The 27,850-nt window shown below is 34.9% G+C and overlaps 3 protein-coding genes across 3 annotated transcripts in view; 1 reads left to right on the top strand and 2 right to left on the bottom strand.

Annotated features, from left to right (window-relative positions):
* Positions 1-88: 88 nt before the first annotated feature.
* On the bottom strand, positions 89-7,478 carry atp6v1b2 (ATPase H+ transporting V1 subunit B2). Its single transcript, XM_073874125.1, has 14 exons — positions 7,270-7,478; positions 6,361-6,416; positions 5,643-5,741; positions 5,466-5,559; positions 5,310-5,387; positions 5,081-5,220; positions 4,728-4,829; positions 4,554-4,648; positions 3,791-3,917; positions 3,563-3,713; positions 3,402-3,484; positions 3,219-3,323; positions 1,154-1,283; positions 89-1,067 (listed from the first exon to the last, which is right to left on the bottom strand). The coding sequence occupies exons 1-14, from the start codon at positions 7,400-7,402 to the stop codon at positions 931-933; spliced, it is 1,530 nt and encodes a 509-aa protein (XP_073730226.1). The 5' UTR covers positions 7,403-7,478; the 3' UTR covers positions 89-930.
* A 995-nt stretch (positions 7,479-8,473) lies between these two features.
* Positions 8,474-18,119, bottom strand: vsig8a (V-set and immunoglobulin domain containing 8a). Its single transcript, XM_055206882.2, has 10 exons — positions 17,444-18,119; positions 17,102-17,167; positions 14,559-14,627; positions 14,351-14,442; positions 13,683-13,852; positions 12,387-12,591; positions 10,372-10,524; positions 9,396-9,518; positions 9,154-9,292; positions 8,474-9,079 (listed from the first exon to the last, which is right to left on the bottom strand). Exons 2-10 carry the CDS (start codon positions 17,119-17,121, stop codon positions 8,914-8,916), a joined length of 1,137 nt encoding a protein of 378 aa, XP_055062857.2. The 5' UTR covers positions 17,122-17,167; positions 17,444-18,119; the 3' UTR covers positions 8,474-8,913.
* A 3,717-nt stretch (positions 18,120-21,836) lies between these two features.
* LOC129447135 (probable flavin-containing monoamine oxidase A) overlaps positions 21,837-27,850 on the top strand; it is a 43,252-nt gene continuing 37,238 nt past the window's right edge. The window contains exons 1-6 of the mRNA XM_073874124.1: positions 21,837-22,134; positions 22,258-22,345; positions 22,868-23,048; positions 23,470-23,584; positions 23,664-23,821; positions 25,957-26,046. Coding sequence (XP_073730225.1) covers positions 21,987-22,134; positions 22,258-22,345; positions 22,868-23,048; positions 23,470-23,584; positions 23,664-23,821; positions 25,957-26,046 — 780 coding nt within the window. The 5' untranslated portion in view covers positions 21,837-21,986. The remainder of the gene's footprint in view (positions 22,135-22,257; positions 22,346-22,867; positions 23,049-23,469; positions 23,585-23,663; positions 23,822-25,956; positions 26,047-27,850) is intronic.

Raw genomic sequence — 27,850 nt, 5'->3', positions numbered from 1 at the left:
TCTAAACATATTACAGCAGTATTAGTTTATCAACATTAATATTAATCGATATTATTATAGTTAAAAAATTTACATTGCATCACTGCAATTATTATTATTCATATCACCATTTATTTATACCACAGCATAGTTTATTAAGCAAGTGGTCACATACACATTTACAACATACAGTAGCTTCCATGCACTAAACATAAAAACACTAACACATTTTACCATTGTACATCAATTCATGGTAACAACATAAATAATTTTTTTACACAACCATAATAAATAATGACACATTTGATTAGAATAAATTAATTTTCTTACCAACACCGTCTTTTACGAAATGTAAACATGAGAACTACAATAAATAAAAAGTAAATGCCAACAAAGAAATAGAAAACGTACTATTGCTCACTTTGTGTTTGTCCAACTATAATATGTATGTATTCTTAACATATTTACATTCTTTTCAAAATCTGTTTTATATAGTGAAATAATTATAATGATGTCAAGTCCATAAATACAGTAAGACGATATATATACTCAAACGTGGCACCTTTGATATAAAGAAACATCAGGCAGTGCTGTGATGCAGACTTTTCAGTCAATTGTTTTAAAGTAACGAAGCGAGACTATGAGAAAAAAAAAGCCCATTGCCACATCACACACACCACTTCATCATACCAAAACACTGAGCACACTGAACATCTCTGACCTTCCAGTGCAACAACAGAGCGACTAAATTCACACAATATATTTTTCTATTTAGCAACACTTACATATCAAATAAATTTCAAGAGCAGCATGAATAACAACTTGGTATTCCATTCACTACTGGAGCAACAGTGTACTTGACTTAGAGTAGCAGAGATTGAGTAGCATGTATTACTGTAGAAGATTCACCAATGACATTGACTGACTGATTGATTGAGAAAAGAAGAAGAACTAATGCTTTGAATCTCGAGGGTAAAACTCAGCCAAAGTGCTCTGAGGAATCCTCTTCAACATCTCTTTGGGGAAGATTCTCAAGAGCTGCCAGCCGATATCCAATGTTTCGAACACAGTTCGGTTCTCGTACGCACCTGTGACACGAAATATGTTAGGCATGTTTGCTACTATTACATTTAATTTTTTTGTTCAAGACTGTTGAACAAGTGGCACTACTTACCCTGAGCTATAAAGTTCTTCTCAAACTTCTGTAAGAATTCCAAGTACAGCAAGTCATCTGCTGTCAGCGCTTCTTCTCCAACCACGGCCTTCATTGCCTGCACATCTTTTCCGATGGCATAGCATGCATACTAAATAGAAAGAAGCTTTGTTATAAACTCCTTAAATTTCTATACTCAATGTGTACATAAAGGCCAATATGAAGGAAACAAAAAACAATCTCATGAAGCTACTAAACAAATCTGTCCAATGGCAGATAAGGGGGACTGTAAAGAAAACCTTGTTTTGATGATAGCAGTGGCTCTGAAATGACTTAAAAGGTAGTAACTGGGATTGTCAATATGAGAATAAAAACCATACAAATGTTATAGTTTTAATAAACTTTAAAAAATCTTTTTTTTTATCAGAGGCTGTCATTTTGTTTTCAATCACTATACATGAAGTCAAATAGTAGTATAAAACCTGTCCTATTAATGCCAAATCGAGGTAGATAAGTCTTCAATCAGTAGATCATAAAAAGATGTGAAACAGAAGACGAGAGTTATAAATGCACACAGACAGCAGGTGGCGGTATTGGTCTGCATTTAATTTAAAATACAGCATCAGAGGGTAACATAAATGAAAAATAATACTGAAAACATACTAATGATAAAAGATCAAAATAAAGGCGCTCTGAGAGGTGTGGGTGGAAAATAAAAAATTCTCAGATGAAAAACTATAGTGTTTACCAGAGTAAACTTTAGTAATATTTCACAACAACCATTACGCGTCATCAACTACATAATGGCGGCCTCCACAGGTTAAAATGAGTATAACATGTTTTTTTAAAGTAATGATTTAAGTGTTTCTATCAATGAATTTTAGTAGTTGAACGCAAATTTAGATTTAGATTAATACCAGGATTAGGTTTAAGTTAATTTAGGACATTTAAGTAGTTTTTACAAACAAACCTTACAAAAAACTATATTTGTGTGCACCTTGAGACAAAACAATGGTGCTGATGTATGTTAAAATGTGCATACACTCTCTTTTGAGGACCAAGTCTAAAATTTCTGGTTTTATTTATGTATTTATTTTTTTGAAAGAATATTTGGGTGATAATTGCAAAAATGTCAATGAGGTGTAACCGGTCTGTCAATTGGTGTAGCTAGTATTTTTTTTTTATGAAAATATAAATGAGGGATGGGACGGTATGAAAATTTCATATCATGATTATAGTGACCAAAGTTATCACGGTTATCAATATTATCATGGTTTTGTTAAAATGAGATGGAAGTGTTCAAAAAGAACTGATACACACACTGAAAACATTTGAACAAAACAGAAATAATTTCAGGGGCATGAAATATTAAACAAATATTTCATGTCCCTGAAATTATTTCTGTGGTAAATATATAAATAAATTTATCCAATAAGTTTACCGTGAATGAACACAATACATTATCCCTTAAATGCCTTCTTGTGCAAAAAAACTATGATGCATGTGCGCGCCTGCGTCAAACTGAATCTGGCTGGACAGGATTTAACGCGAGTTTTCAAAATCACGGTAATCAAACACGGTTGTAATGATAATTAAATTTTAAATGATAATACTAACTGTCAGGACATTTTATCATGGTTAATCGTGAAACCGGTAATCGTCCCATCCCTAATATAAATATATTCAAAAAAATGTGGAAAAAATATAATAATCTAGTATAGTATAATGTGATTTTTTTACATACATTGTTACGTCATTTGTCAAAGATTATTCAGAAAACAAAGCTGTTTTCAGCATATGCCCAGACAAATATTTAAAAAATTATATTTTATTATTATTGTTATTATTATTTTTTATTTTTTTATGATTACGCTTACATGCCATCAAGGTGGATAAAATATTTTAGTTACACCATTTGACATTATCAGGTCCATTCAGTCTTAACTTTCATAAAAATGATGCAAATGTAATTTTTTATTGCATAAAATTGACAAAAATACACTATGTGCATTGAAATAAACTTTTTTTTTTAAGATTTTTGAATTTCTCATCCTGCCTCAACCGTTTTTGTCACTGACCCACTTACCAGCTGATTGGAAACATCCGAGTGATCTTTGCGTGTCATCCCCTCGCCGATGGCTGATTTCATCAGTCGGGACAAAGAAGGTAGTACATTGATTGGCGGGTAGATCTACAAAAATATAATAAAATCTAATCAAATGTTCATGTATATAATTCATGCACAGTTTTACTTGTTTCCAGGACTTGCCTGTCTGTTGTGAAGTTGTCTGTCTACATAAATTTGACCCTCAGTGATGTAACCCGTTAAATCCGGAATAGGATGGGTGATATCTGTGGATGAGAAGTTAAGAGGAAGCGAATCCTGCCTTGGTTTAAGAATGAAAGTGCACAATGGAGATGTTTGCTAACCATCATTGGGCATAGTAAGGATTGGGATTTGAGTGATGGAGCCATTTCGTCCCTCCACGCGTCCGGCTCGCTCATATATTGTGGCCAGATCAGTGTACATATACCCTGGGAAACCACGTCGGCCGGGCACCTCCTCTCTAGCCGCAGAGACCTTGAAGAAATGACTGAGTTTAATGCACAGAATAAACCAGAGCTTAAAAACTTTCCAAACAGAGCTTCATGTCGTACCTCTCGTAAAGCTTCGGCGTAGGAGCTCATGTCAGTCAATATGACCAGCACGTGTTTCTCACACTGGTAGGCCAGAAACTCAGCTGATGTAAGTGCAAGTCGAGGCGTGATGATGCGTTCAATTGTGCAACGGCAAATTTAACTTTTTGGTTAAGTTAACCCATTACATCAAAGTTAAACCAAAACACTAAAGAGTTCACTCAAAAATCTGTCATTATTGACACAGTGTCATTTTACTTGACTTGTGTCAGATCTTTCAACGAATCAGTTGATATGATTTACAAAATCAAAGTTTTCAAGTTTAACTTTTGAAATCAATAATCCATGTTTAGCAAATAAATAATAACAGCATTTTTATTTTGGGTGAATTTTAGCAATATTTGAGATAGTGCTGCCTCACGATTAGTCGTGACTAATCGTTTGCATAATAAAAGTTTTTGTTTACATAATATATGTGTGTGTACTGTGTATAATAATTATGTATAAATACACACACAGACATGCATGTATTTAATTAAGAAATATTTGCATGTGTATATACATGTTTATATTTATATATAATTTATATTATATATAAATATAAATATTTATTATATTAATATATTTTTTTCTTAAAATTCTACATGTATGTGTGTGTATTTATATATACATAATTATTATACACAGTACACACACATATATTATGTAAAAAAAACTTTTATTCTGCAAATGATTAGTCGTGACTAATCGTGAGGCAGCACTAATTTGAGAGGATACTAACGTGGGATCGTTGGCCAAATTTAAAAAGAGGCACACGTTGTCCATGGACCCGTTCTCTTCAAAATCGGACTTAAAAAATCTTGCAGTCTCCATATTGACCTAAAGATAAAACTAACATCATGAAGATATCCCAGAGGTTTAAATACATTAAGACTGCAAACTTGTATGTACTCCTCACCCCCATGGCAGCAAACACGATGGCAAAGTTTTCCTCGCTGTAATCCATCACATCTTTGGACTTCTTTACCAATCCTGCCTGACGACAGATCTGTGCAGCAATCTAAAAAAAAAAAAAAGGTTTTATAAAAGCAAAGTGAGAGAGAAAAAATATAATAAACAAATTATTTTTTTCCTATCTGTTTCTATTTATATTATTATTATATCATTTTACTCTTTAGATGACTACATCAGATACCTGGGCTAACTTAAATATATTTTGGAAATAAAGTAAAATTTTATTTATCAAAATTTCAAGGGTTTACCAAGATGAGACAAAAGAAAAACATTGAAAACAGACAACTGTGGTCTCACTTCATTGTGGGGTAGACCAGCTGCAGAGAAAATGGGAATTTTCTGCCCTCTGGCAATACTGTTCATTCCATCAATGGCAGAGATTCCAGTCTGGATCATCTCCTCAGGATAAATACGACACTGAGGATTAATTGGCTGACCTACGGAAAAACTGGAAATTGGTACCAGGCTAGCCCATGTGCTTTACCACAAAGAAAACTCCAATCAAATAATATACAGAAGAACGTACCCATAATGTCCAAGTAATCTTCTGCCAGCACTGGTGGTCCTCGATCGATTGGCTTTCCCGATCCATTGAAGACACGACCTGCGACAACGCATGAGTTTTAGCAGATACACATAATGAAAAAACGACACGTAACTTTACCATTAGCACAATTCTCACCCAGCATATCCTCAGATACAGGTGTGCGCAAAATGTCCCCTGTAAATTCACATGAGGTTTTTTTGGCATCAATACCAGATGTTCCCTCAAACACCTAAAAATGAAACAATAAGGAATGGCATCTAATCCGATAACACATATAAGTAAAAGTGCATTTGGATGATCTCAGTCTCTGACCTGAACCACAGCTTTGGATCCGGTGACCTCCAGCACTTGTCCACTCCTCTTGGTGCCATCAGGCAGTGTCAGATGGACGATCTCGGCATACCTGGGAAACTTCACCAAACCCATAAATGTTATTTAACAACTTGTAAACAGTACATTATAGAACAACGGCCTTTTTTTACGCAAAATCCAGCCACTGACTGGCTATATGAACATATATGTGAGTGTTACTGGTCATTTCGTATGATAACATGCACATTTTTACAGTCAATGGACATTTTGTTTGCTTTATGCATGTAAATAATGGATATACTGTTGTGATGCTACTGTACACAGGGATGCTAATAGGGATGCATAACAATAAATCGCGATTAATCTATAGCGGAATAAAAGTTTTTGTTTACATCATATATGTGTGTGTGAACTGTGTATAATAACTTTGTATAGGTAAATGCTCACACATGCATGTATATATTTTAGAAATGCTTACATGTGTATATACATTTGTATATTTATGTAATTTATATTATATATAACTACTTGATATATATATATATATATATATATATATATATATATATATATATATATATATAACTATTATACACAGTTTACACACATATATGATGTAAACAAAAACTTTTATTCTCCTATAGATTAATCGCAATTAATCATTATGCATCCCGAGATGCTAAACAGAATAACAGTAAATATCATAGAAATGCAATACCTTCACTTGATCCAAAATCACCAGGGGTCCATTAACACCAGCCACGGTTTTATATGCTATTCACACAATAACAGATGCATGTCAAAAATGTGTTTTCAAAGTCCAGATCAAATTATAAACACAAACCAACTTAAAAAAAGAAACATCTAATACATTATAGTATTTATTACTGTATAGTAAATTATAATTTATTGTAGTATATTAATTACAAAAAAATGTGTAATGTATATTATAGTATTCTGTAGTAGTATTATTAATTAAAGTTTAATTGATTAAATGCAGTACACTTTCATTTTAATACTATATTATGCTTAATAATAAAATAAAGATTATTGTTCATCCTGTAGGAATTTTACTACAGTTTATAACAGTAGATACAATAATACTTTAAATGCATATACTAAACAGTAGATATAAAGTAAACTATAATGTTTTATCATAAAGAATCAATAGGGCTACAAAATCAAAGGGGAATGTATTGATGCTGGATGCCGTGACGTCATCAGCGCAGTTAGTGATGCTGCGGCCACTACGCGTTTCCTCCATTGCACAGAGCGAAATCTGCATCATGATTTACAAACATCACATTCACATGCGTTTATAATATAATCCATCTTTCATTTATTTTATTATGACCACACTAAACCAAATGCATAAGCAAGAAACAATCCCTGTATCATTAGCAGGCTTAAATTTCCGATGACCCTGGACTCACCTGCTACGAGGATTATGGATCATAAAGGATGACAGACGTTATCTATTTAATAATTCGCCGATAATGTTTAAAAGCTGCTTTTAAACACATCATGTCATTCCTTATCTGCGCCAAACACATCATAAAAAACACATTCATCCCATAATAAGACCGTTAGGTGGGTTTGTTTATAAAGGGCCCTTCTGCACACTCACTCAATCTCGGCTGAGAGATGTAGTCACGAGTAACGGCAAGCACATTTTCCCGAACGGCGACGTGTTTGCTCCCGGTAACGGCGGATGATATTTCGTTTACGGCTCCGCTCACCATGCCTCTGAGAGCCTTCATGATGACTACCCTACTGCAAATTCAATTCACCCTAGTAAGCAAAGCGTGAGAATACGACTGCACATGCGCAGTACAGACTACATGTGTGCGCTCCCCAAAGTCCCCTTAAGGAAAGTCTCCGCACTCCGCGGCCATAATGCAAAGCATCCGGGCAGCATACGAGACAAACGATTCAATCTACTTGAATGGGGGAAGGCAGGTAACTCGAAAATTCCTTGCTAAAGTCACAAGTAAGCATCTTATTTATAAGCAATTATTACATCTGACAGCAACTATACCACAAATTGTTTTTCTTAAGCGTAAGTAGCGCTTAAAATATATCTACCTCGCGTTTCTGCAACTACTGCGCATGCGCAAAGGTCCACAACGCTGCGTGCAGAACGGTTGTAGCTAGAAGGGATACAGCTACGGGCAAAATCTCGTACATTTTCGGCGGATGAGCTCTGTTTCCATCCTAACCCCAACAATTAATGTAAATTAGGCCGTAGCTGTATTTTACCTAGCCAGAACCGCTGTTGTTTATCCTAATCCTACCCCCGAAACCTTACATATCGCGAGATTTGCCCGTAGCTGTATATCTCTAGCCAGAACCGTGGTTGGCTCTTTTTACTAGAAGGCGGGACTTCCGTCTCTAGAGTTACCGGCGTATCCCATTCACAGTAACAGACCGCGGTATCTTGTTAACATCAATAGTCTTTGGCCCCCTTCCCTTTAAATCGACGTAGTGAACACTGACACCCTCTAGTGGTGCCTGAGTGGATAACATAAAATACATTAATTTTTCACTTTATTATTTAGCATTTACCAGTTCATTGTTAATTCTTATAAGTTACTTGTACTTAAAAGACAAATATATAAATGTTTATATTAGCATTACATATTAACATTTATTAGCCTGCAAGATAAATTAAAAAATAAATGACAAAACCTGACTTCAGACAGAGGTTGTTTTCAAGTAGACGTACAAACGACATATGAACTTTCATACAATTGGGTTATGGTCAGTGCTAATCAGACAATGACCTAGTATTATTAGTGCAAGACCTTGACAGAGACAAAGAAGACCAAAAAAGTAAAACAAAGAAATTTATCAAGTAAAAACATACAGAGAGATCATCAGTCTTCAAGTTGAATTACAAAAAATTTGTGTTTTTTTTTTTTTTTTTTTTTTGCAAAACAAACTTTAGAGACACTCAAAATCATAGAAAATATCCAGACATAAAAAACACATAAACAAAACTAAATACATAAAAACATGAAATCTCATTACAAAGAGGAAATCTTTAATTGAACCCTTGCCGTGAGTACTCAATGTCTTAAAAAAACAATTTTTTTTTGCATATTCAAATTAGCATAACATGCAAACTTTAAAGTAAAGATGCTAGAAAGGGTCCTTCCTAGTGATATCCCTGAAGATCCATTAGTTTCCCAAATTAGTTTCCATTAGTTTCCCACCATACAGCCTGACAAATAACCTCTATTTTAAGAGTGTACGTTTAACACCTCCGCTATCACACTGGATAGCCGAATCTGCTGTCATACTTCGCTGTGCTGTGGCTGGTGTTAGTTGAAGGAGAATATGCTTTATGAGTTTGGTCCACTTGGCTATAGGCCACACCCGATCGAAAGCTGGACACACGGCTGGTAGGGCGACTCTCAGGGGGAGGAACATCCTCTCTTTAAAGACAAATTTAAAGACATCAGAAATGTGCATGTTTATTATCATCAAACTATCTGAAGTGATATATCACCTGATCTCATTGGAGAACTCTTTATCATGTGGATTTCTATCACATTTAAAGATAAGAAGCCATATAACCAGCAGCACTATTATGATAAGCAGCAGACATCCAACAACAGTGCCTGCGATGACTCCCGCTTTGTTCGGAGCTATGAAAGATTAAGAAAAAAATCAGTCATACGCGCAAATGCTTGGCTTTTCAAATCAACAGTGTGTGTTGTATTGGCAATTCGAGTGCATGCACACACTTACGCTTTACAGCTTGAAGGTTAAGCCGACAGCTTTCTTTTCCAACAGCGTTTGAGACTTCGCATGAGTAGACCCCCATGTGGTTTATGGAGTGGTTACTGATAAGAAGCTCTCCTGTGAGGGAATCTAGAAATAAACACAGTCAACAGTCTGGACTCACTCGATCTTCAGAAAAGTTTTGATCTAAAACAAGTTTGATGTTGAATAAGGTGACAAGTGACTGTCTTATAAAACAAACTATGAATATCTTTAACTAAAGAAGAAAAGGCACCATACAAATGTCTAGCATACATGGGAACCTCTTAAAATCAGATTGAAAAGCATCCCAGGTGGATACATTCATTTAATTAAGGACATGCCCTGAATGAGATGGAATAATACAAAATTGTGCATGAATCATCTACAGTACATTACTAGTGAAATTGGTGACCAGCATCCTATTAACACCACACTGTAAAAAAGTTGGTTCAACTTAAAGGGATAGTTCTTAAAATGAAAATTCTGTCATCATTAACTCATCCTCATGTTGTTCTAACCTGTATGAATTTCTTTTTTCTGATGAACACAAAAGAAGATATTTTGAGAAATGATGGTAAACACACACCATATAGTGTCCATTGACTATAGGAATACAAAAATATGATGGAATTTACTGGGTTTCCTACTATCAAAGTCAATGGTCACTATCTGCTGTGTGTTTACCATCATTTAAAAAAAAAAAATCTTCTTTTATGTTCACCAGAAAAAAGAAATTCACACAGGTTTAGAACAACATGAGGATGAGTAAATGATGTCAGAATTTTCATTTTAAGGTGAACTATCCCTTTCAAAAAATACTTTTTTTTTTCAACCTAAAAATATTAGTTGCAACTATTATTTTTAAGATGAATTAACAAAACATTTTGAGGCAACAAGGTAACTTACTTTTTTAATTTGAACCAACAAATCCTTTTTTTTCCGGTGTAGTGGTTGTACTTACTCTGAACAACATCTAAAGGAATGGGACCACCGCTCTCTCTCTTCCAAGAATAGAGCAGAGGTGCAGAGCCGCGATCCGTCCTGCAGCGCAGTGACACCGGCTCACCCACCGCTGCGCCTCCGTCCACCCAACACTTGGGCACAGACGGCCTTACTGCCACAAAGACAAAATAAACCTGATTTTATACACATACAAACACAAGAATGTTAAAATAATTGCATTGTGTAATTATGCATTACAAAATAAAAGTGTTACGTGATGCCCCATAACCATTTTTGGACCAACCCATTCTCACCAAAATGCGTACAAATGACACGCAGTGTGACTATCGTGCAAATTCCTCCTTTGCGAGCATATGACACGCCAGTCCTTCCCATTCACCCACATGGCAAATCGTTTTGTGTCTCTTTATTTATTGTTTTTTTATTATTTGTTTTCTGTTTTTTTAACATTGTCGCTTGGGTTTTGGGTTAGAACAACTTTTTGTAACATAAAATGACATCCTAACCCAAACCCTGATTCGAACCTCAACTCCAAGCGACCGATGTTTTAAAAATAGACGAAACATGGAGAAACCTATATATTGAATTACATCCTAAAGCAAAACCCAAATCTAACCCCTAAACCCAAGCGAAAATGGTTTAAAAACAAAAAAACAAATGAGAAACCAATAAATAAAACGACACGAAATGATTCGTGATATAAGTGAACGGGAAGGACTGGCGCATCACATGCACGCAAAAGCGGAACCCGGCGCATATTGCACGATAATCACACCTCGTCATTTGTACGCATCTTGGTGAGAATGGGTGGTTTGGACTATGTTTCAGTAAAGAACTTAAAGGCTGGGTGCACGATTTTTGAGAAACGCTTTGAAAAAGGGAGTCGGGCCGAGTATCAAAACACACTTGTAACCAATCAGCAGTAAGGGGCGTGTCTACTAATCGACATCGTTGCCTGGGTTGCGTATGTGTGGGGTGGGTCTATCAAAAGAAGGTCCAGATTCTATTGGGGTATGGACGTGTTTGTTCAGGTAATTTTAAATATCAACATTGGCTTTCAGAGATCGTGCACCCCGCCTTCAACATCTGATGAACCTTTAGGTTCTGTATAGTAAATAAAGGTTCTTTAAGTGTACGGGTAGTTAGAAAAAAGTGTGTAGTTCATGTTTTATTTTCTTTATCTGTTAAAGAAAACAATTTTAATGTTTGACCTGCTTTGTGTCAGACTATAATGGCAGAGGATACTGAAGGTATACATTAATGGGAATATAATATTTACATATTAAGAATTCTTAAGGGGGTCGCACACCGGCCGCGCAGTTCAGCGTCGTGCCAAGTCGCGTCTGGGACAACTCGGAGGTATCGTAAACCGGAAGTGCACATTAAATAGCGCGAGCTTCGTCAGATAGCATCTACTTCAAAATGCTAAATATACGTTAGCAGCCAATGTTAATGATTTGGGACAAATGTGGTGTTATTTAATGTTAAACTATGTGAGTGACGCTCTGTGGGGCGACAGGGATTTGAGCAACTTCCTGAGTCGTAGCTGGGTGGCGCGGACAGGCACCACCTGTCGGCGCCGGTGTGCGTATAAGCAATTTGTTCAAGTTTTTTAGAACGGCACGGCGCTAAGCTGCACGGCCGGTGTGCGACCCCCTTTACTATACAATATGACCTTTTTCACTTCAAGGCCCCCTTGGTTGCCCGCACAGAGTCTGTGAGTTACCCACCAAAGCACATTCTATTAATAGCCTCAATTTTAATATTAATTTATTATATATGTTTTATTAGCTTGGCTGCTTTTATGTATGTTAAAATTTTAAACAATGATAAAACATCAACTAGTAAAATCAACAAGTAAAACAAAAAAATGTTTTGAGTAGACTATATAAAAAGTAGCCCTCCAGATTTTGTAAATACACACTCATCAGCCAAAATCTAATTAGTATACTTAATATGTGGGTTGTAGTTAATTTGTCCGATAAATTACTTGAGTGAAATAGTCTGCATTACCCAGTACGACCAGTGAGATCTTTCGACTGTCCACACCGGGGGCTTTCTTTACTTTGCACTGATATGTTCCAGCATGATCAGCGGTGAGTGATGCGATTGAGAGTGATGCGTCGCCCTGGGCGGGGTCAGCAGCTGTGAAATCCACACCTTTCATGAAAGCACTGTCACCATGGACATATTTCCTTCCAGCTGTATATGACATGATCTAATAGAAAAGAGATTGAAAGATCTGTTTTACATAAAATACATTTTAGATTTCAGAGATACAAGCAAAGGTACAGTTCATACTGTATATTAATTACATACTGAGATTAACTATTTTATCTACATACACCACGGTTCCCTTTACACGGGAGTCGGCGTCATTTTTCTACAATAGCCCTAAATGAAGGCTGCATTGAGGTCGCATTTGTAGGCTGCATACGTTATAAAGACTGTCTTCTTTCAGAATATTAACAATTATAAATTTAATCTAGGGCTGGGAAAAGATAAATCGCGATTACTCGCATACAAAAAAAAGTTATTTATTGCATAATATATGTGTGTGTAATTATTGTGTATATTTAACAACACACACATACATATATATTTATGTCAGATTTTTTAATTTCTATATCATTTTTTTAAATTTATATATAATATAGAATATATAAAAATATAAATAAATATATATACACATATAAATGTTTCTTAAATACATACATAAATGTGTGTGAATTTATTTATATGTACATAATAATTACACACAGCACACACTCATATATTATGCCAAAAATCACTTTTATTTTGTATGCGATTAATCGTGATTAATCTTTTCCCAGCCCTAATTTAACTGTAAATTGTCGTAATATGCTTATGCCTTGTAAATGTAGCATTTAACTTAAATAAACCAGAGTGGATGACGTATGCATCCTGCATATGGGACCTCCGCAGGATGCATCCTTTCGTTTAAGGTGCAGATGAGCACACTTCAGAGCATGAAAATTACAGATGGGACAACCTAGGGACTCGTAGACTAAGTGAGGACATGCAATTTAAGGCCACAAGAACGAAAGTCTACATGAAGTGCGCCATTTGGGACAGGGTCTAAAAGGAGGGGTGAGATGTGGACTGATCCGTTGATTGCAATCTAACTGATGCAGCTAAAAATCTACACAGTGGACCTTTAAAATGTATGAATTTAATAAGAAAGTGGGCCTACTGTAGATATTTAACAAATAATAATAATAAAACTACATAAAGCAGTGTCTAAGGAGGACAAATCTTAATTTCCTTTCTATGCACTGACTTACGCACCATGTGGTCCTTTTGTGTTGTATCTGGGCTGACAACGGACCACTCGATGTCAAGCTGGCCTACATCTTCTGGAGTCGACGCGAAGGTGCAGTCTAATGTAACACGTTCCCCTTGAGCCATCTGTATAGTTTGAGGTCCACTAGAAGTCACTTTAAGTGCGAAAGTCGCATCTGCAAAGATTTCAAATTTGTAGGTACCAATATTCAAATGATATGCAAAAATGAGGTGCACGATTCAAAGAATGTGTAGATTTATTTGCAAAGTTGTCTTCTGATAAGGAGGTCACTTATATTCAAATTGGTAATATAAGACCTTAGTTAAAAAACAAACAATTTGTACCCAATTTGTACTGATATTATACCCAGCTGCACAGCCATCGCTAAGATTTACAGGGTCAGGCACAAACATTTTAATGGTCGGACCATCTCTCCCCTGGGCCTGGTGATGAGTAAGCTATTGAGAAAATAATGGGCCCCACCTTGTACAGTTACAAAGCTCTGTAACTCTGACCACCATCATTACGGTGTTTTCTCATGAGAGATTCATTAAAGAGAAATGTTTGAGGATTATTGAAGAACGTTAGGGGTGCTGTGAGCTGAATGTGAAAGAAAACCTGTCTATCAAACTGTGCTCACATTCAAAAATGGTAGAAAGCACATCAGACTTACTTGCTTTGAGGAACACTGCCAGCAGAGTCAATAACATAAATGAGGACAACGAGGACAAACTTGTTCGTCTAACACAAGGCTGGTTTAGAAAACTGTGCGAGATTGAAGGAAAAAAAAGAGAGAGAAGGGTGAAAACTAAAAGCGGCTGAGAAAGCATGAAATAATGAGCATGTCTTGCTGGGTAACATATTTTGAACTTGTGCAATACCTTGTTGAGAAGCAGCGTTTTTGTGCATTCATGTTTGGAATTCCTTTTATGTGACGCTGATCAGAGAGGCTGCAAAATGGACGGACATTTCACATTACACTGTAAAAATACTTTTGATTCCTTAAATTGTTAAGTACAATCAATATGCATATATTCAACTTATTATTTTAAATTTTTATTTTAAAGGAAAACACCACCGTTTTTCAATATTTTACTATGCTCTTCCCTTAATTTAGACAAATTACTACATCCCTATCTTTTCTCAATGCGTGCACTTAATCTTTGTACAGCTCGTCGTGAATGTGTTAGCATTTAGCCTTGCCCCATTCATTCTTAGGATCCAAACAGACGAATTTAAAAGCCACCAAACACTTCCATGTTTTCCCTATTTAAAGACTGTTGCATGAGTAGTTACACGAGTAAGTATAGTGGCATGAAATAAAACGTTACTTCAGAAGTTTGAGGAGTAGTCAGACGTGATGATGTTACTGCGCACCGAGGTGGAAGTGCTGCAAACTAAGTGCTCTTCCGCCATACAATAGTGCTCATTTTTATCTGCTTAAAAATTTACCACGTTTTATTTTGTGCCAACATATTTACTTGTGTAACTACTCATGTAACAGTCTTTAAATAGGGAAATCATGGAAGTTTTTGGTGGCTTCTAAATTTATCCCTGTTTGGATCCTAAGGAATGAATGGGGCTAGGCTACATGCTAACACATTCACGACGCGCTGTACAAAGATGAAGTGCACTCATTGAAAAAAGATATGTATGTATTAATTTGACTAAGTTGAGGTAAGAACATAGTAAAATATTGAAAAACTGTGGTGTTTTCCTTTAAATATATTGTAAGAAAAAATGGTTGAAATATGTACCTCAGCTTTCAATGGGGCAATACTCTTTAAAAGGAGCCTGATATATACGATTAGGTACAAATATGTCTCTATACATTTGTACACTCACCTAAAGGATTATTAGGAACACCATACTAATACTATGTTTGACCCCTTTTCACCTCCAGAACTGCCTTAATTTTACATTGATTCAACAAGGTGCTGAAAGCATTCTTTAGAAATGTTGGCACATATTGATAGGATAGCATCTTGCAGTTGATGGAGATTTGTGTTCCACCACATCCCAAAGATGCTCTATTGGGTTGAGATGACTGGTGACTGTGGGGGCCATTTTAGTACAGTGAACTCATTGTCATGTTCAAGAAACCAATTTGAAATGATTCGAGCTTTGTGACATGGTGCATTATCCTGCTGGAAGTAGCCATCAGAGGATGGGTAAATGGTGGTCATAAATGGATGGACATGTCAGAAACAATGCTCAGGTAGGCCGTGGCATTTAATTAGCACTAAGGGGCATAAAGTGTGCCAAGAAAACATCCCCCACACCATTACACCACCACCACCAGCCTGCACAGTGGTAACAAGGCGTGATGGATCCATGTTCTCATTCTATTTATGCCAAATTCTGGCTCTACCATCTGAATGTCTCAACAGAAATCGAGACTCATCAGACCAGGCAACATTTTTCCAGTCTTCAACTGTCCAAGAGATGAGTGGTACCCGGTGGGGTCTTCTGCTGTTGTAGCCCATCCGCCTCAAGGTTGTGTGTGTTGTGGCTTCACAAATGCTTTGCTGCATACCTCGGACATATTTTTCTGACAGTGCTAAAACAAATATTTTTAAAGAAAAATACCCATGTTTAAGAGTTTATAAGCAGAGAAAAAATATAGATACACTGCCAAAAATAAAGGTACAAATGCTGTCACTGGGGCAGTACCCTTTGAAAAATGTCCTAATATGTACCATTTAGGTACAAATTGAACTACCAATATGTACTTTTGAAGTACTAATATGCACTCTTTGGGTACAAAAGTGTACCTTTCTGTACGTTTATTTGGATGAAAGGCTTTTTTCCCGTTTTGTTTGTTTGTTTGTTTGTTTGTTTGTTTGTTTGAAAGCAGATGGTCTGTTCCTTTATTTGATATATTTGTATGTTTATATATTTGTAGAAGAAAATTTTCCTGGAATGCATTTTGTGAAACTTTTGTGAAAATCGCAAAAAATGCTGGCGGGCAACTTTTAAAAAATTGGCTGGCGGGGAATAAGTTAATTATGTTCATCACGTTTACAGTATGAAATATCAGTGCATTTAACATCAACATAACAGGGATAAAGTCTATTTACAGCACATGAACAAACTAGTGACTAAACGCAATCCAAAAACTGTCAATAATGATTATGTGCACTGTTAAAAATAAAGGTTTTTGTTGTGCTCTCTTATTCCATAAAGAACATTCAACACCCAGAAAACCTTTCTGTTTGTAGCAGGAAAAGGTTTCTTAGACTATAAAAATGTAAGAAAGAAATTATTATTTTAAAAACATTTGACTGTTTCTTTGAAGAACCAAAAACAGTTATTCTATGGCATCACCGCAAAAAGTCTGATATGTTATCCAGGTATCATGCATACAGAAAAAGGAAACAAAGCTTATACTGTAAAAGTGCAAGAGGAAGTTAAAATAACTTACCTGTGGTGACCCAAAAACATTTTTGCACACAGTCACGAAGCAAAAGCGTTTTTCTCTTCTTGCCGGCTGTTAGAGAACAAAATACATCTTGTTTTATGTTCTCTTTGTTTTTTGTTTTTGACAAACTCTATTATTCCTCCTGCTATATTTCGAGAGCCTGTAACCTCACTGTTCACCAAAATCCATCATCTACTACGCATTACATGGCAAAAGAAGAAATAGTTTGGCTGCTTTTAAGCCGACCGACTGGAAAAACAGGTTTGGAGTTTGCTGCATCCGCGTTTAACCAAGCAAGAAAATAAGCCACATACTTAAGAAATTGAATTATAAATAGAAGCTTACATTGAAGGGCAGCTGATCTCCATCTCATGCACCTCACCTTCTCAATGGCAACATTGTGAGACTGCAAGTCACCTGTGGTATCATGTGAAGGTGGTGCCATGGTGATGTGGTCCACAGAGACCAGTCTCAGATGTCAACTGGTTACTCCACTCAGAAAAACAAAGGAGGGGATAACAAATGATTAGATTGTTTGAGTAGATTAAAACATCAGGCATTAGTATTGTGATCATAGCTATTTAAAAAGAATACAATAAAACACATTTAAATTAATCTAAAGTCCTTTACAATGAACACTTGTGATTAATATACCTTGGATTGATCAATGTAACCTCATGTTTAGATAATGTCCAGTGAGAATGACAGATCATGGAAAACATTTAAAGCAGACAGACTGACAAAATAAACAAATGCAAGTCTGTGAGATGTCTGAATGTAACCATTATATACATTACATAACCATTGTTTACATTTTCTTTAGCTATATTGATGTAATACAGTATGTGTAGTGAAGTAAATAGTGTGTATGTATGCTGGTAAAAGTAAAGGCAAATGTTTGGACACATCCTAGTTATCAAACTTAATGAAAGACATCCCACTGATAAGATAAATACATTGAAAAAAACTATTTTATTTTTCAATCAATCATATTGCAGTTGCTCAATACAACTTATCATGGAGACCTTTGTTAGTTTGTTGGTTTCGCTCTTAAATCTATTAGAACAAGTTCATTGACTCACACTTTGCCATTTATTACTCACATACTTGGTGATACACTTCTGCAAGACGGTGCCAGAACCACAATCACCCATAATACACTGCAAAATCCTCAGCCAATGAGATGCAAAACTTATTTTATTCATCGTTTAAATTTATGCAACAATTTTATGTTGGCTGAACAAATAATTTTTAAATAAAGCTGACAAGACACATTTTGTTGTTGAATGAACTAGATTAGTATTAGATTCGATTTTTTTTTTAGTGTATATTCAAGACAAGGACCAATCACAGAACAGATACAATCAACATCTATGGAAACAGATAGGCAGTGGGTGGAGAGACAATGATAAACAAGGGGGCGGAGCATCACCAGAACAGGAAGACAGAACCTATCTGTAATAGGCTATACTTATGTTGATGATTTACTCAAAGCAATGGGGTCATTAACTTCTTCCACCCTGAAGCTATTTTGGGGATTTTCGCCTGGATTTGGCCTACCCAATTTCAAAAGCTTCCCATACCCACATGCAGAGGTTTACATACAAATGTTTGGTATCATTTTACAGGAAACCCTTTAAAATAACATAAAACACTGTTAAAAGTGCTAAACATGGTTGTATGTGTTGTCAGTCCTCTAATAAACACAAAAATAAATAGGCGCTTTTTGATGGTTTTTTTCTAAAGTTTTTATTTGAAAGTGTATAACTCTGGCCCTGAGTATCTCAGCTCCCTGCAGACAGTTTTGTTTGATTCCAGCAATTGCCAGCGTACAGAGGAAAAATTTTTTCTCTATCATAATGTTTACAAAAGTTATTTTACTCCAACTGATGGGAGGAATAATACGCTTATGGAGTTAAATTTCTGCCAAAAAACATTTGAAGTGCTCCCATAACCACATACAGTGGAATAAATGCAATTTCTTTATATCATTTTAAAGAAAACCCTTTGAAGTTACATAAAAAGCTGCTGTTTGTGACAATAGTGTTATTTATGTTGTTTTTCATACGATGAAACACCAAATTTTCTTTTTTATGTTGTAAATACTGCCTTTGATAGTGTATAACTCTTCTGGGTGCTCTAGCAGACTGCAGACAGTTCTGGTTGTTACCAGCAGCAGACAGTAAACACCCAAAAAAAGAATGAACTCTTTAGCATGTCACATTCGAAAGTTATTCTCATTTTACTGAAGAGTGTGAATATACATTTTTCATATAAATATTAATTTTTTGTTTTGGACATATAATAAATAGCAAGGGATTATTCATGCACACAACCAAAGGAAATGCTGTGAATGGACTCATTTTTTAGAGTGGGACCTAAGAGAAAAGATGGTGTATCATTTGTGGCTATTTGTGCTATCTGAGGCAGTCCACACTCAATTTTTACATACGTTTACAAAAGACAATTTTTTACCTTATTATTCATTCGACAATTGTTGGATATGTGTTGATAATAGAACAAAAATAACGCTGTAGCCTTATTCCTGAGAATGAGAGCTTTCATTTGATATAAGACTTGCCCATGTTTGTCATATTTGAAAAATATTAAATATGTGAATATTAAATTATATACAAAATTATGGGGGGGGGTGATAGTGTAAATTAAGTGTAAATAACTTTCTTACAGTAAAAGATTTCTCAAAGTGATGCATATCTGCAGAAAGTAGAGACTCTAAGCTTTCAAACAGTATCTCATATGTGTTACTGGGGTACATGACGGACCATTAAAGATTAAAAGAATACTTTATATTGAGTCAAAATACGAAATTTTGTACCCGGGACTGGGTCCTTAAAGCAAATATTGTGCATATCCCCTCTGGCCCAGGCATAACTTTGTCCACTACACCTATAAAAATAGTATACTATAGCTAGTATTTAGCTACTGTACTGTAGTAATCTGTAGTATATAAACCTGTTATACACAATTTTTCAGGATATAAAGAACACTGGTCCAAAAGCACATTCTGTTTAAGTTTTTTAACACTGAACAAATATTAATATTAATTACAATTAGAACAAAATACAACCAACAGAAAATTTTGAACTGAATAAAAAATGCAATAAATGTGAACTGAAAAACAACAGGAAGTGCTTCTGGACCAGTATTGTTTTATTTTCATATACAATAGTATACTGTAGTTATATAATTTACTATACTAGGTTCAAAACACAATATCATCCAGGTTTTATACAGTTTTACTATAAATGCAATTTTTTTAACGTGGTTTAGTACCTATTATAGTATTATACTGCAATACAACTCCTGTAAATAATAGTATACAGAGCAACAAAGTGTAGCAATAACTATAATATATTACAGCATTAATATTACAATTAATTATAATAATTACAATCAATATTATAATTAATATTACATAATAGTACACAGCAACAAAGTGTGACAATAACTATAATAAACTACAGCATTAACATTACAATTAATTATAATAATTACAATTAATATTATATTTAATATTACATAATACTAGGCTACAAAGCAACAAAGTGTAGTAATAAATATAATATATTACAGCATTAATATTACAATTCATTATAATAATTACAATCAATATTATGATTAATAGTATATAATAGTACACAGCAACAAAGTGTGGCAATAACTATAATATACTACAGCATTAATATAACAATTAATTATAATAATTACAATTAATATTACATAATAGTACACAGCAACAAAGTGTGGCAATAACTATAATATACTACAGCATTAATATAACAATTAATTATAATAATTACAATTAATATTACATAGTAGTACATAGCAACAAAGTGTGGCAATAACTATAATATACTACAGCATTAATATAACAATTAATTATAATAATTACAATCAATATTATAATTAATATTATATAATAGTACACAGCAACAAAGTGTGGCAATAACTATAATATACTACAGCATTAATATTACAATTAATTATAATAATTACAATTAATTAGGCCTACAATAATTACAAGTAATATTATAATTAATATTACATAAAAATACACAGCAACAAAGCCTAGCAATAACTATAATATACTACAGGATTCATATTTTAATTAATTATAATGATTACAATTAATATTATAATTAATATTACATAATAGTACACAGCAATAAAGTGTAGCAATAACTAAAATATATTACAGCATTAATATTACAATTAATTATAATGATTACAATTAATATTCAAATTAATATTACATAATAGTACACATCAATAAAGTGTAGCAATAACTAAAATATATTACAGCATTAATATTACAATTAATTATAATAATTACAATTAATATAATATTTAGTATTACATAATAGCATACAGCAACAAAGTGTAGCAACAACTATAATATACTACAGCATTAATATTACAATTATTTAGGCCTATAATAATTACAGATAATATTATAATTAATATCACATAATAGTACACAGCAACAAAGTGTACTATAATATACTAGCATTAATATTACAATTAATTATAATAATTACAACTTATGTTATAATTAATATTACATAATAGTAGGCTACACAGCAACAAAATGTAGTAATAACTATAATATACCACAGCAATAATACAGTACATTTTAAAGTGTACAACAGGTCTCTGTACGTGCAGAATAAAGTGTAAGCAAAATAAGAAGAGTGGGAGGTCTGATAGAAACTTTTTTTATGATTTCTTCCGGTGTCCCTTGCACGTTCTCTCAGCTTTATCAGGATAATGTCCACGAGCTCTCATGTAAATCAACTATCAGATAATAAATGCGAACTTTCAACTGTCTCTTGCTGGCTTATTTTCTGCAGTCAGATCGGAGCGTTATATGCATTTGTGCAACAGCTCGTGCATGATGTGTGAGCAGGAATCGTGTGATATCGTGATTGTGGGCGCAGGTCTCTCTGGACTCAGCGCTGCACGCGAGCTGCAAAAAAGAAATAAGCAACTGAAAGTGCTCGTGCTGGAAGCCAAAGGTGCGTTGCGAAATTGATTTATGCAGTTACTGTTTCGTTTAACTGTAGTCAACAGTCAAAGAAGGCTTCAGAACGTTTAAGCGTTTCTTTCATAAGATTGTTTTCTTATTTGCTGCATTATAGATCGTGTCGGTGGACGAACCGTAGGTGAAAATTTACCAGCCGCCGATGGCACTGATCTTTGGGATATGGGGGGACAGTGGGTTGCCAGGTAAGTTGGTTTAATAAGACGTTTCACGATGAACTGTAAACAAGCGTACTGTAAAAGTGAGGAGGAGCCGGGTGCGCTGCTGTTTTGGTCTATGCACGCATGCGCATTCGCTGTCTCGCAGTTCAATTGTACTAAGCCAGAATATATTCAACACAATTATAATCATTTTAAATTACTATTAACATTGTTGTTACACACAATATGTATGGCTTGTTTAAACTTTGGATTAATTGAAACATAAAATCTAAGCTAATCGAAGCTAAGCCTACAAGCAGTAAAATGCATTTTCAAAGCATTTACCATACAGTACACAAAATACCCAGAGAAACATTCTCAAAACCACAGAGATCAATAAGCCAATAAACCGTTGCCTATAGCTAAAGACCCTTCACTGTATGAGAGAAAGCAGGATTTTATTTGAAGTTACACAAAGAGCTGCTTTGAAGACATCCCTATAGGGCCTGCAAAAGTTGAATTTTAAATGTGCTATATCATTACATTTTATTTCCATGTCTTCTCTAGCTCACAGACTCACGTTATGGAGCTTATACGAGAATTTGGTGTGGAGGTTTACCCGCAATTCACCAAGGGCAAGAAGGTGCATCACATGGGTGGACCGCATGCCAAAATCACTACTTACACTTCTAGCATCCCATCGTATTCCCCTCTGGTTATGTTGGATTTCCTCCAGTTCCTCTGGCGGGTAAGATAAACCGCGCCATCTCATCTGACAACGTGTCAGTCTGTAATAATTTAAGAATATTTCCTTTTTATAGAGTTGAAGAGATGTGACTAATTACCATCATTTCATATCTTAATGGAAGATGAGTTAAGGTTACGCAATGATCCATATTTTTTATACAATCATCTATAAGCCCATAGTGTAGATCTTTCAGAGTGCTCGCAGCGATAATAATGATATATGAAAGCTCTTTAGCTACTATTTTTAAGAAACAGTGCGGTCAGAGATTGAACTAATGGTTTTGTCCAATCTCTTGACGTCATAAATGACATCATCGTCGTTTATAGCTCCACATAATAGGCAAAGATGTGAGAAATAAATTGCATCTAAGTGGATTATATGGTGTTTGAAAACCACCCAAAATGTGGCGTCTGTCTTTTAGATTAATAGACTCACGAAGACCGTATCAGTGGAGGATCCGATGAGTTCTCCTAATGCACAGCTTTATGACAGCATGACCCTTCATTCCTACATGGAACAACACGTGTGGACCACAGGTGAGCTTTGCACGTCTTGCTGTTTGATGCTGTAAACAACCCATTAATACTTATCAATACTTACTTATCTGTCTTGCAGAGATAAAAGAGGAGATGGGCTTGTGTAGTCGTGCCGTGTTTGGCATGGAACCCTTGCAGCTCTCCTTCCTTTACTTTCTCATGTACTCCGCTGCAGCAGGGGGCGCCCTAAAACTGTTGGAGGCCACACCCGGTTCAGCTCAGGAGTTTAGGGTCAAGGTTAGAGATGTCTAACATGTCTCACTTTTTTACCCTTTTCTTTTATTTATTTAGCAATGAAGTACATGAGGCTTTGCTATATTATAATATAATATTGTAGCTGTGACTTATTGCAAGTAAACCATAGGTACTGTGCATTCAACGTTAAGGACTGGACCTATGGATTAATTTCAAATTGAAACAATTTTGAAAAATAATAACTAATTTAACTTACATAGTTTAAAGGAGACATATCATGAAAATCTGACTTTTTTGCATCTTTAAGTGCTATAATAGGCTTTATGTCCAGCTGCACTACTTCCTGAACTTCAGCCAGCTCCTTGTTTCCTGTCTGCCATTATTGGACAAACTGATTAATCCAGGTGTGTCTGATTATTGCTGTTGTGACTACTGAGGTCAGGAACACCTGGATTAATCAGTTTGTCCAATAATGGCAGACAGGAAACAAGGAGCTGGCTGAAGTTCAGGAAGTAGTGCAGCTGGGAATAAAGCCTATTGGGTCCCCAGTGCTTCAATCAACCTAGAAAATGTGACAAGGAACAACCCAGCGACTTAGTTTTGGTAAACCATTCTCTGCAAGCATGCAAAATATAGGTAATTGAAATTTAGCTCCCCTTGTGATGTCAGAAGGGGATAATACCGCCCCTTAATCTGCACTATCCAACCACGGCAGTGCCATTTAGTGCAGAGTTCAGCTCAGTTGCATTTTAAAGGACACACCCCAAAACAGCACATTTTTGCTCACACATACAAAGTGTCAATTTTAACATGCTATAATGAATTATCTATATGGTGTTTTCAGCTAGATCTTCATATACTTCACATGGGTACACAAAAGATTTATTTCACATCTTAAAAAGTCTTGTTAAATGTCCCCTTTAAAGTTTTATCTAAAACCTATTAGCCTGTAATATAAAAGCTTGGCCATTATTTTTTATTACGAAATTATTTAGGAGAGACTAGGTCACTGTTTGCACGTTTCAGGATTTTTGCATAGGCTTAGAAGATGAAATACTTTTACATTCATTCATTTGGCAGACAGTTTTATCCAAAGCGACTTACAGTGCATTAAAAGCTATACATTTTATCTTACAGTATCTGTGACCTTTGACTTTTGCACTGCTAACACAATGCTCCAGTTGAGCCAAACAAACACTATGTTAGTGCAAACACTATGCCACACAACTATTTGCCATGTTTTTGAAACACATTTATTTTAATGCTAAATAAGATTGTAGTTTTGTGTGTGCTGACTGGTCTGGAAACTTAGTAATAATAGCGTTAGATAGCAGCCGTCGATGTCGGGTAAAGGTACATGAAATTGCAAAAGCACTTTTTTGAGCCTTTTATCTTCTAGTTCTCTCTCACCTACTTTCTGAAAGCAGTGACTGATTGTTTATCACTGGATCAGTTGTGTAACTTTAACCAATGGGGATTGCATAATATTATATATAACCTTATAATCATTGCAGCATATAGAAGATCTATTAGTCTCAATCTCATCAATGATAGATAGATAGATAGATAGATAGATAGATAGATAGATAGATAGATAGATAGATAGATAGATAGATAGATAGATAGATAGATAGATAGATAGAAGTGCTGGGCATAGATTAATCTAGATTAATCTCATACAAAATAAAAGTCATTTTTTGCATAATACACGAGTTTGTACTGTGTGTAAATATTATGTATATTTAAACACTAACATATATATATATATACATTTAAGAAATGTTTTTTATATATTTTTTATATATAATATAAATTAATATATATGTTTATATAAATAAATAAATAAATAAATAATAATAAAAAAAAAAAAATATATATATATATATATATATATATATATATATATATATATATATATATATATATATATATATATATATATATATATATATATATGCCTTGGATGCACTGGAAGATGCTTTGGATAAAACCATCTGCCAAATGATGCATGTGTGTAAATGAATAAAGTTATTTCAGATTAATTGTGGCAGGAGAAGCTCAGGGAATCATAGTGCAGCACAAACATCTGTTTCTCAGTAAAATGAGGTGCTGTTGTGTTTGTTATATTAAGATGACAGCTGTGAGTGAAATGGATGTAATACTCATTCTTTTCACAGGGTGGCACTCAGCAGCTGTCACAGAAGCTGGTGGAGCAGATCGGAAAAGATCGAGTTCGTCTGAGTTCCCCTGTAATGACCATCTGTCAGGTAAAGACTCTATCAGAGCAGAAGGTTGACACAAAGATAACAAGCATTTCTCAACCAGCGGTGCATGTGATAACTTCTTTTCCTTTAAACAAGAAATGTATGTAGAAGAGTCCTGCTTTGTGATTTTCGTAATTTAACCTCTACCTCTCTTACTATTTTTATATTATATTATATAGTGTTGTAAGCTGAAGTGCCTGTCATCGCTAAAATATTTGGATGACCTAAATCAAATCCACTCCATTGGATCGCTCTCATTTGCAATTTGGTGACACAAAATCTTTTGAAAGCCTTTGAGTCACATCAGGGAATTAGCCTATAATGTCGCTCTCACACGTAGAGCGGTAAAATCCATTAGCTGCCGTAATGGTGCTACATCGGCATCTCTGAGTATAAAGTTTTACTCACCCCCACTGTTTAACAAGAGAAACTCCATGACTTTTACCTATAAATAGATGAATACTACGGTGGTTTGTGCTAAATTTGAGTTTGAAAACAGGTGTGATCTCGGTGACGATAAAACAATGAGTGCTCATGTAGTTGATGCAAGTTCAATTCAGGCTTGCATAGATTCTCACTAATGTTCCCTGTATGCTGCACACTTGTAATGCTGCTCATCTTAGTGAAAAACTATCAAGAGGAAACAGCAAGAAATCAGAGAAAAATTGAAAGGGCAACATTTCAAATCCACCAGTCTATTGATTTTCGCTATTGAACTGAAGCTGTGCGAAATCTTGTGCGAGACACAAACGACGTCCTTAATCAGCCCATAAATGTAACTTTCATAGCGGCACCAAACGTAATTGGAAAAATGGCCGTGTTTAAAGTTCAATTCAAGTTTATTTCCTAAGAGCTTTTCACAGTCATGCATTGTTGTAAAGCAGCTTTACAGAGTAAATACAGAGTATAGATAGTAGATGCATTAGGAACATCGAAAAATAATCAAAATACCCTGCAAGCAACAGCTGCATTTCACTATCTTGGTTAAAGGATTAGTCAATTTTCTTAAAAAAAAAATCCAGCTAATTTACTCACCACCATGTCATCCAAAATGTTGATGTCTTTCCAGTCAAGAAGAAATTATTTTTTTTTAGAAAAACATTCAAGGAATTTTCTCATTTTAATGGACTTTAATGGACACCAACACGTAAATGTTTTAATGTAGTTTAAAATTGCAGTTTCAAAGAACTATAAATGATCCAAAACGAGACATAAGGGTCTTATCTAGAGAAACGACTGTCATTTTTGACAAGAACAATAAAAAATATGCACCCCTAAACCACAACCTCTCGTCCATCTCCAGCCATGCGACGCACCAGCGCGACCTCACGCAATACGTCATCACGTCAAGGGGTCATGGATGACGTATGCCAAACAAGTGTGGAGAAAGAGGACAGATGTTGTTGTATGTCGAATGATACTAATTAATGTCTTTGTGTCAGTTTATTGTTTAAAATGGTCCGCAAATGTGCGTTTCATATATGTAACTCATGACCTTTGCATTACGCAATTGCGTGAGGTCGCGCTGGCGCGTCACAGGACCGGAGATAGACGAGAAGTTGTGGTTTAAAAGTGCATACTTTTTATTTATTTTATTTTTATCTTTTCGCTAGATAAGACCCTTATGCCTTGTTTGGGATCGTTTAGAGTCCGTTGAAACTGCAATTTTAAACTGCATTAAAACTGTTAAGTGTTGGTGTCCATTAAAGTCCATTAAAATGAAAAAAATCCTGGAATGTTTTCCTTAAAAAACATAATTTCTTCTCGACTGAACAAAGAAAGACATCAAAATTTTGGATGACATGGT

The sequence above is a fragment of the Misgurnus anguillicaudatus genome, chromosome 12 (assembly GCF_027580225.2).
Source record: "Misgurnus anguillicaudatus chromosome 12, ASM2758022v2, whole genome shotgun sequence".
Classification (NCBI taxonomy): Eukaryota; Metazoa; Chordata; class Actinopteri; order Cypriniformes; family Cobitidae; genus Misgurnus; species Misgurnus anguillicaudatus.
This window is presented reverse-complemented; position numbering and strand designations above follow the sequence as displayed.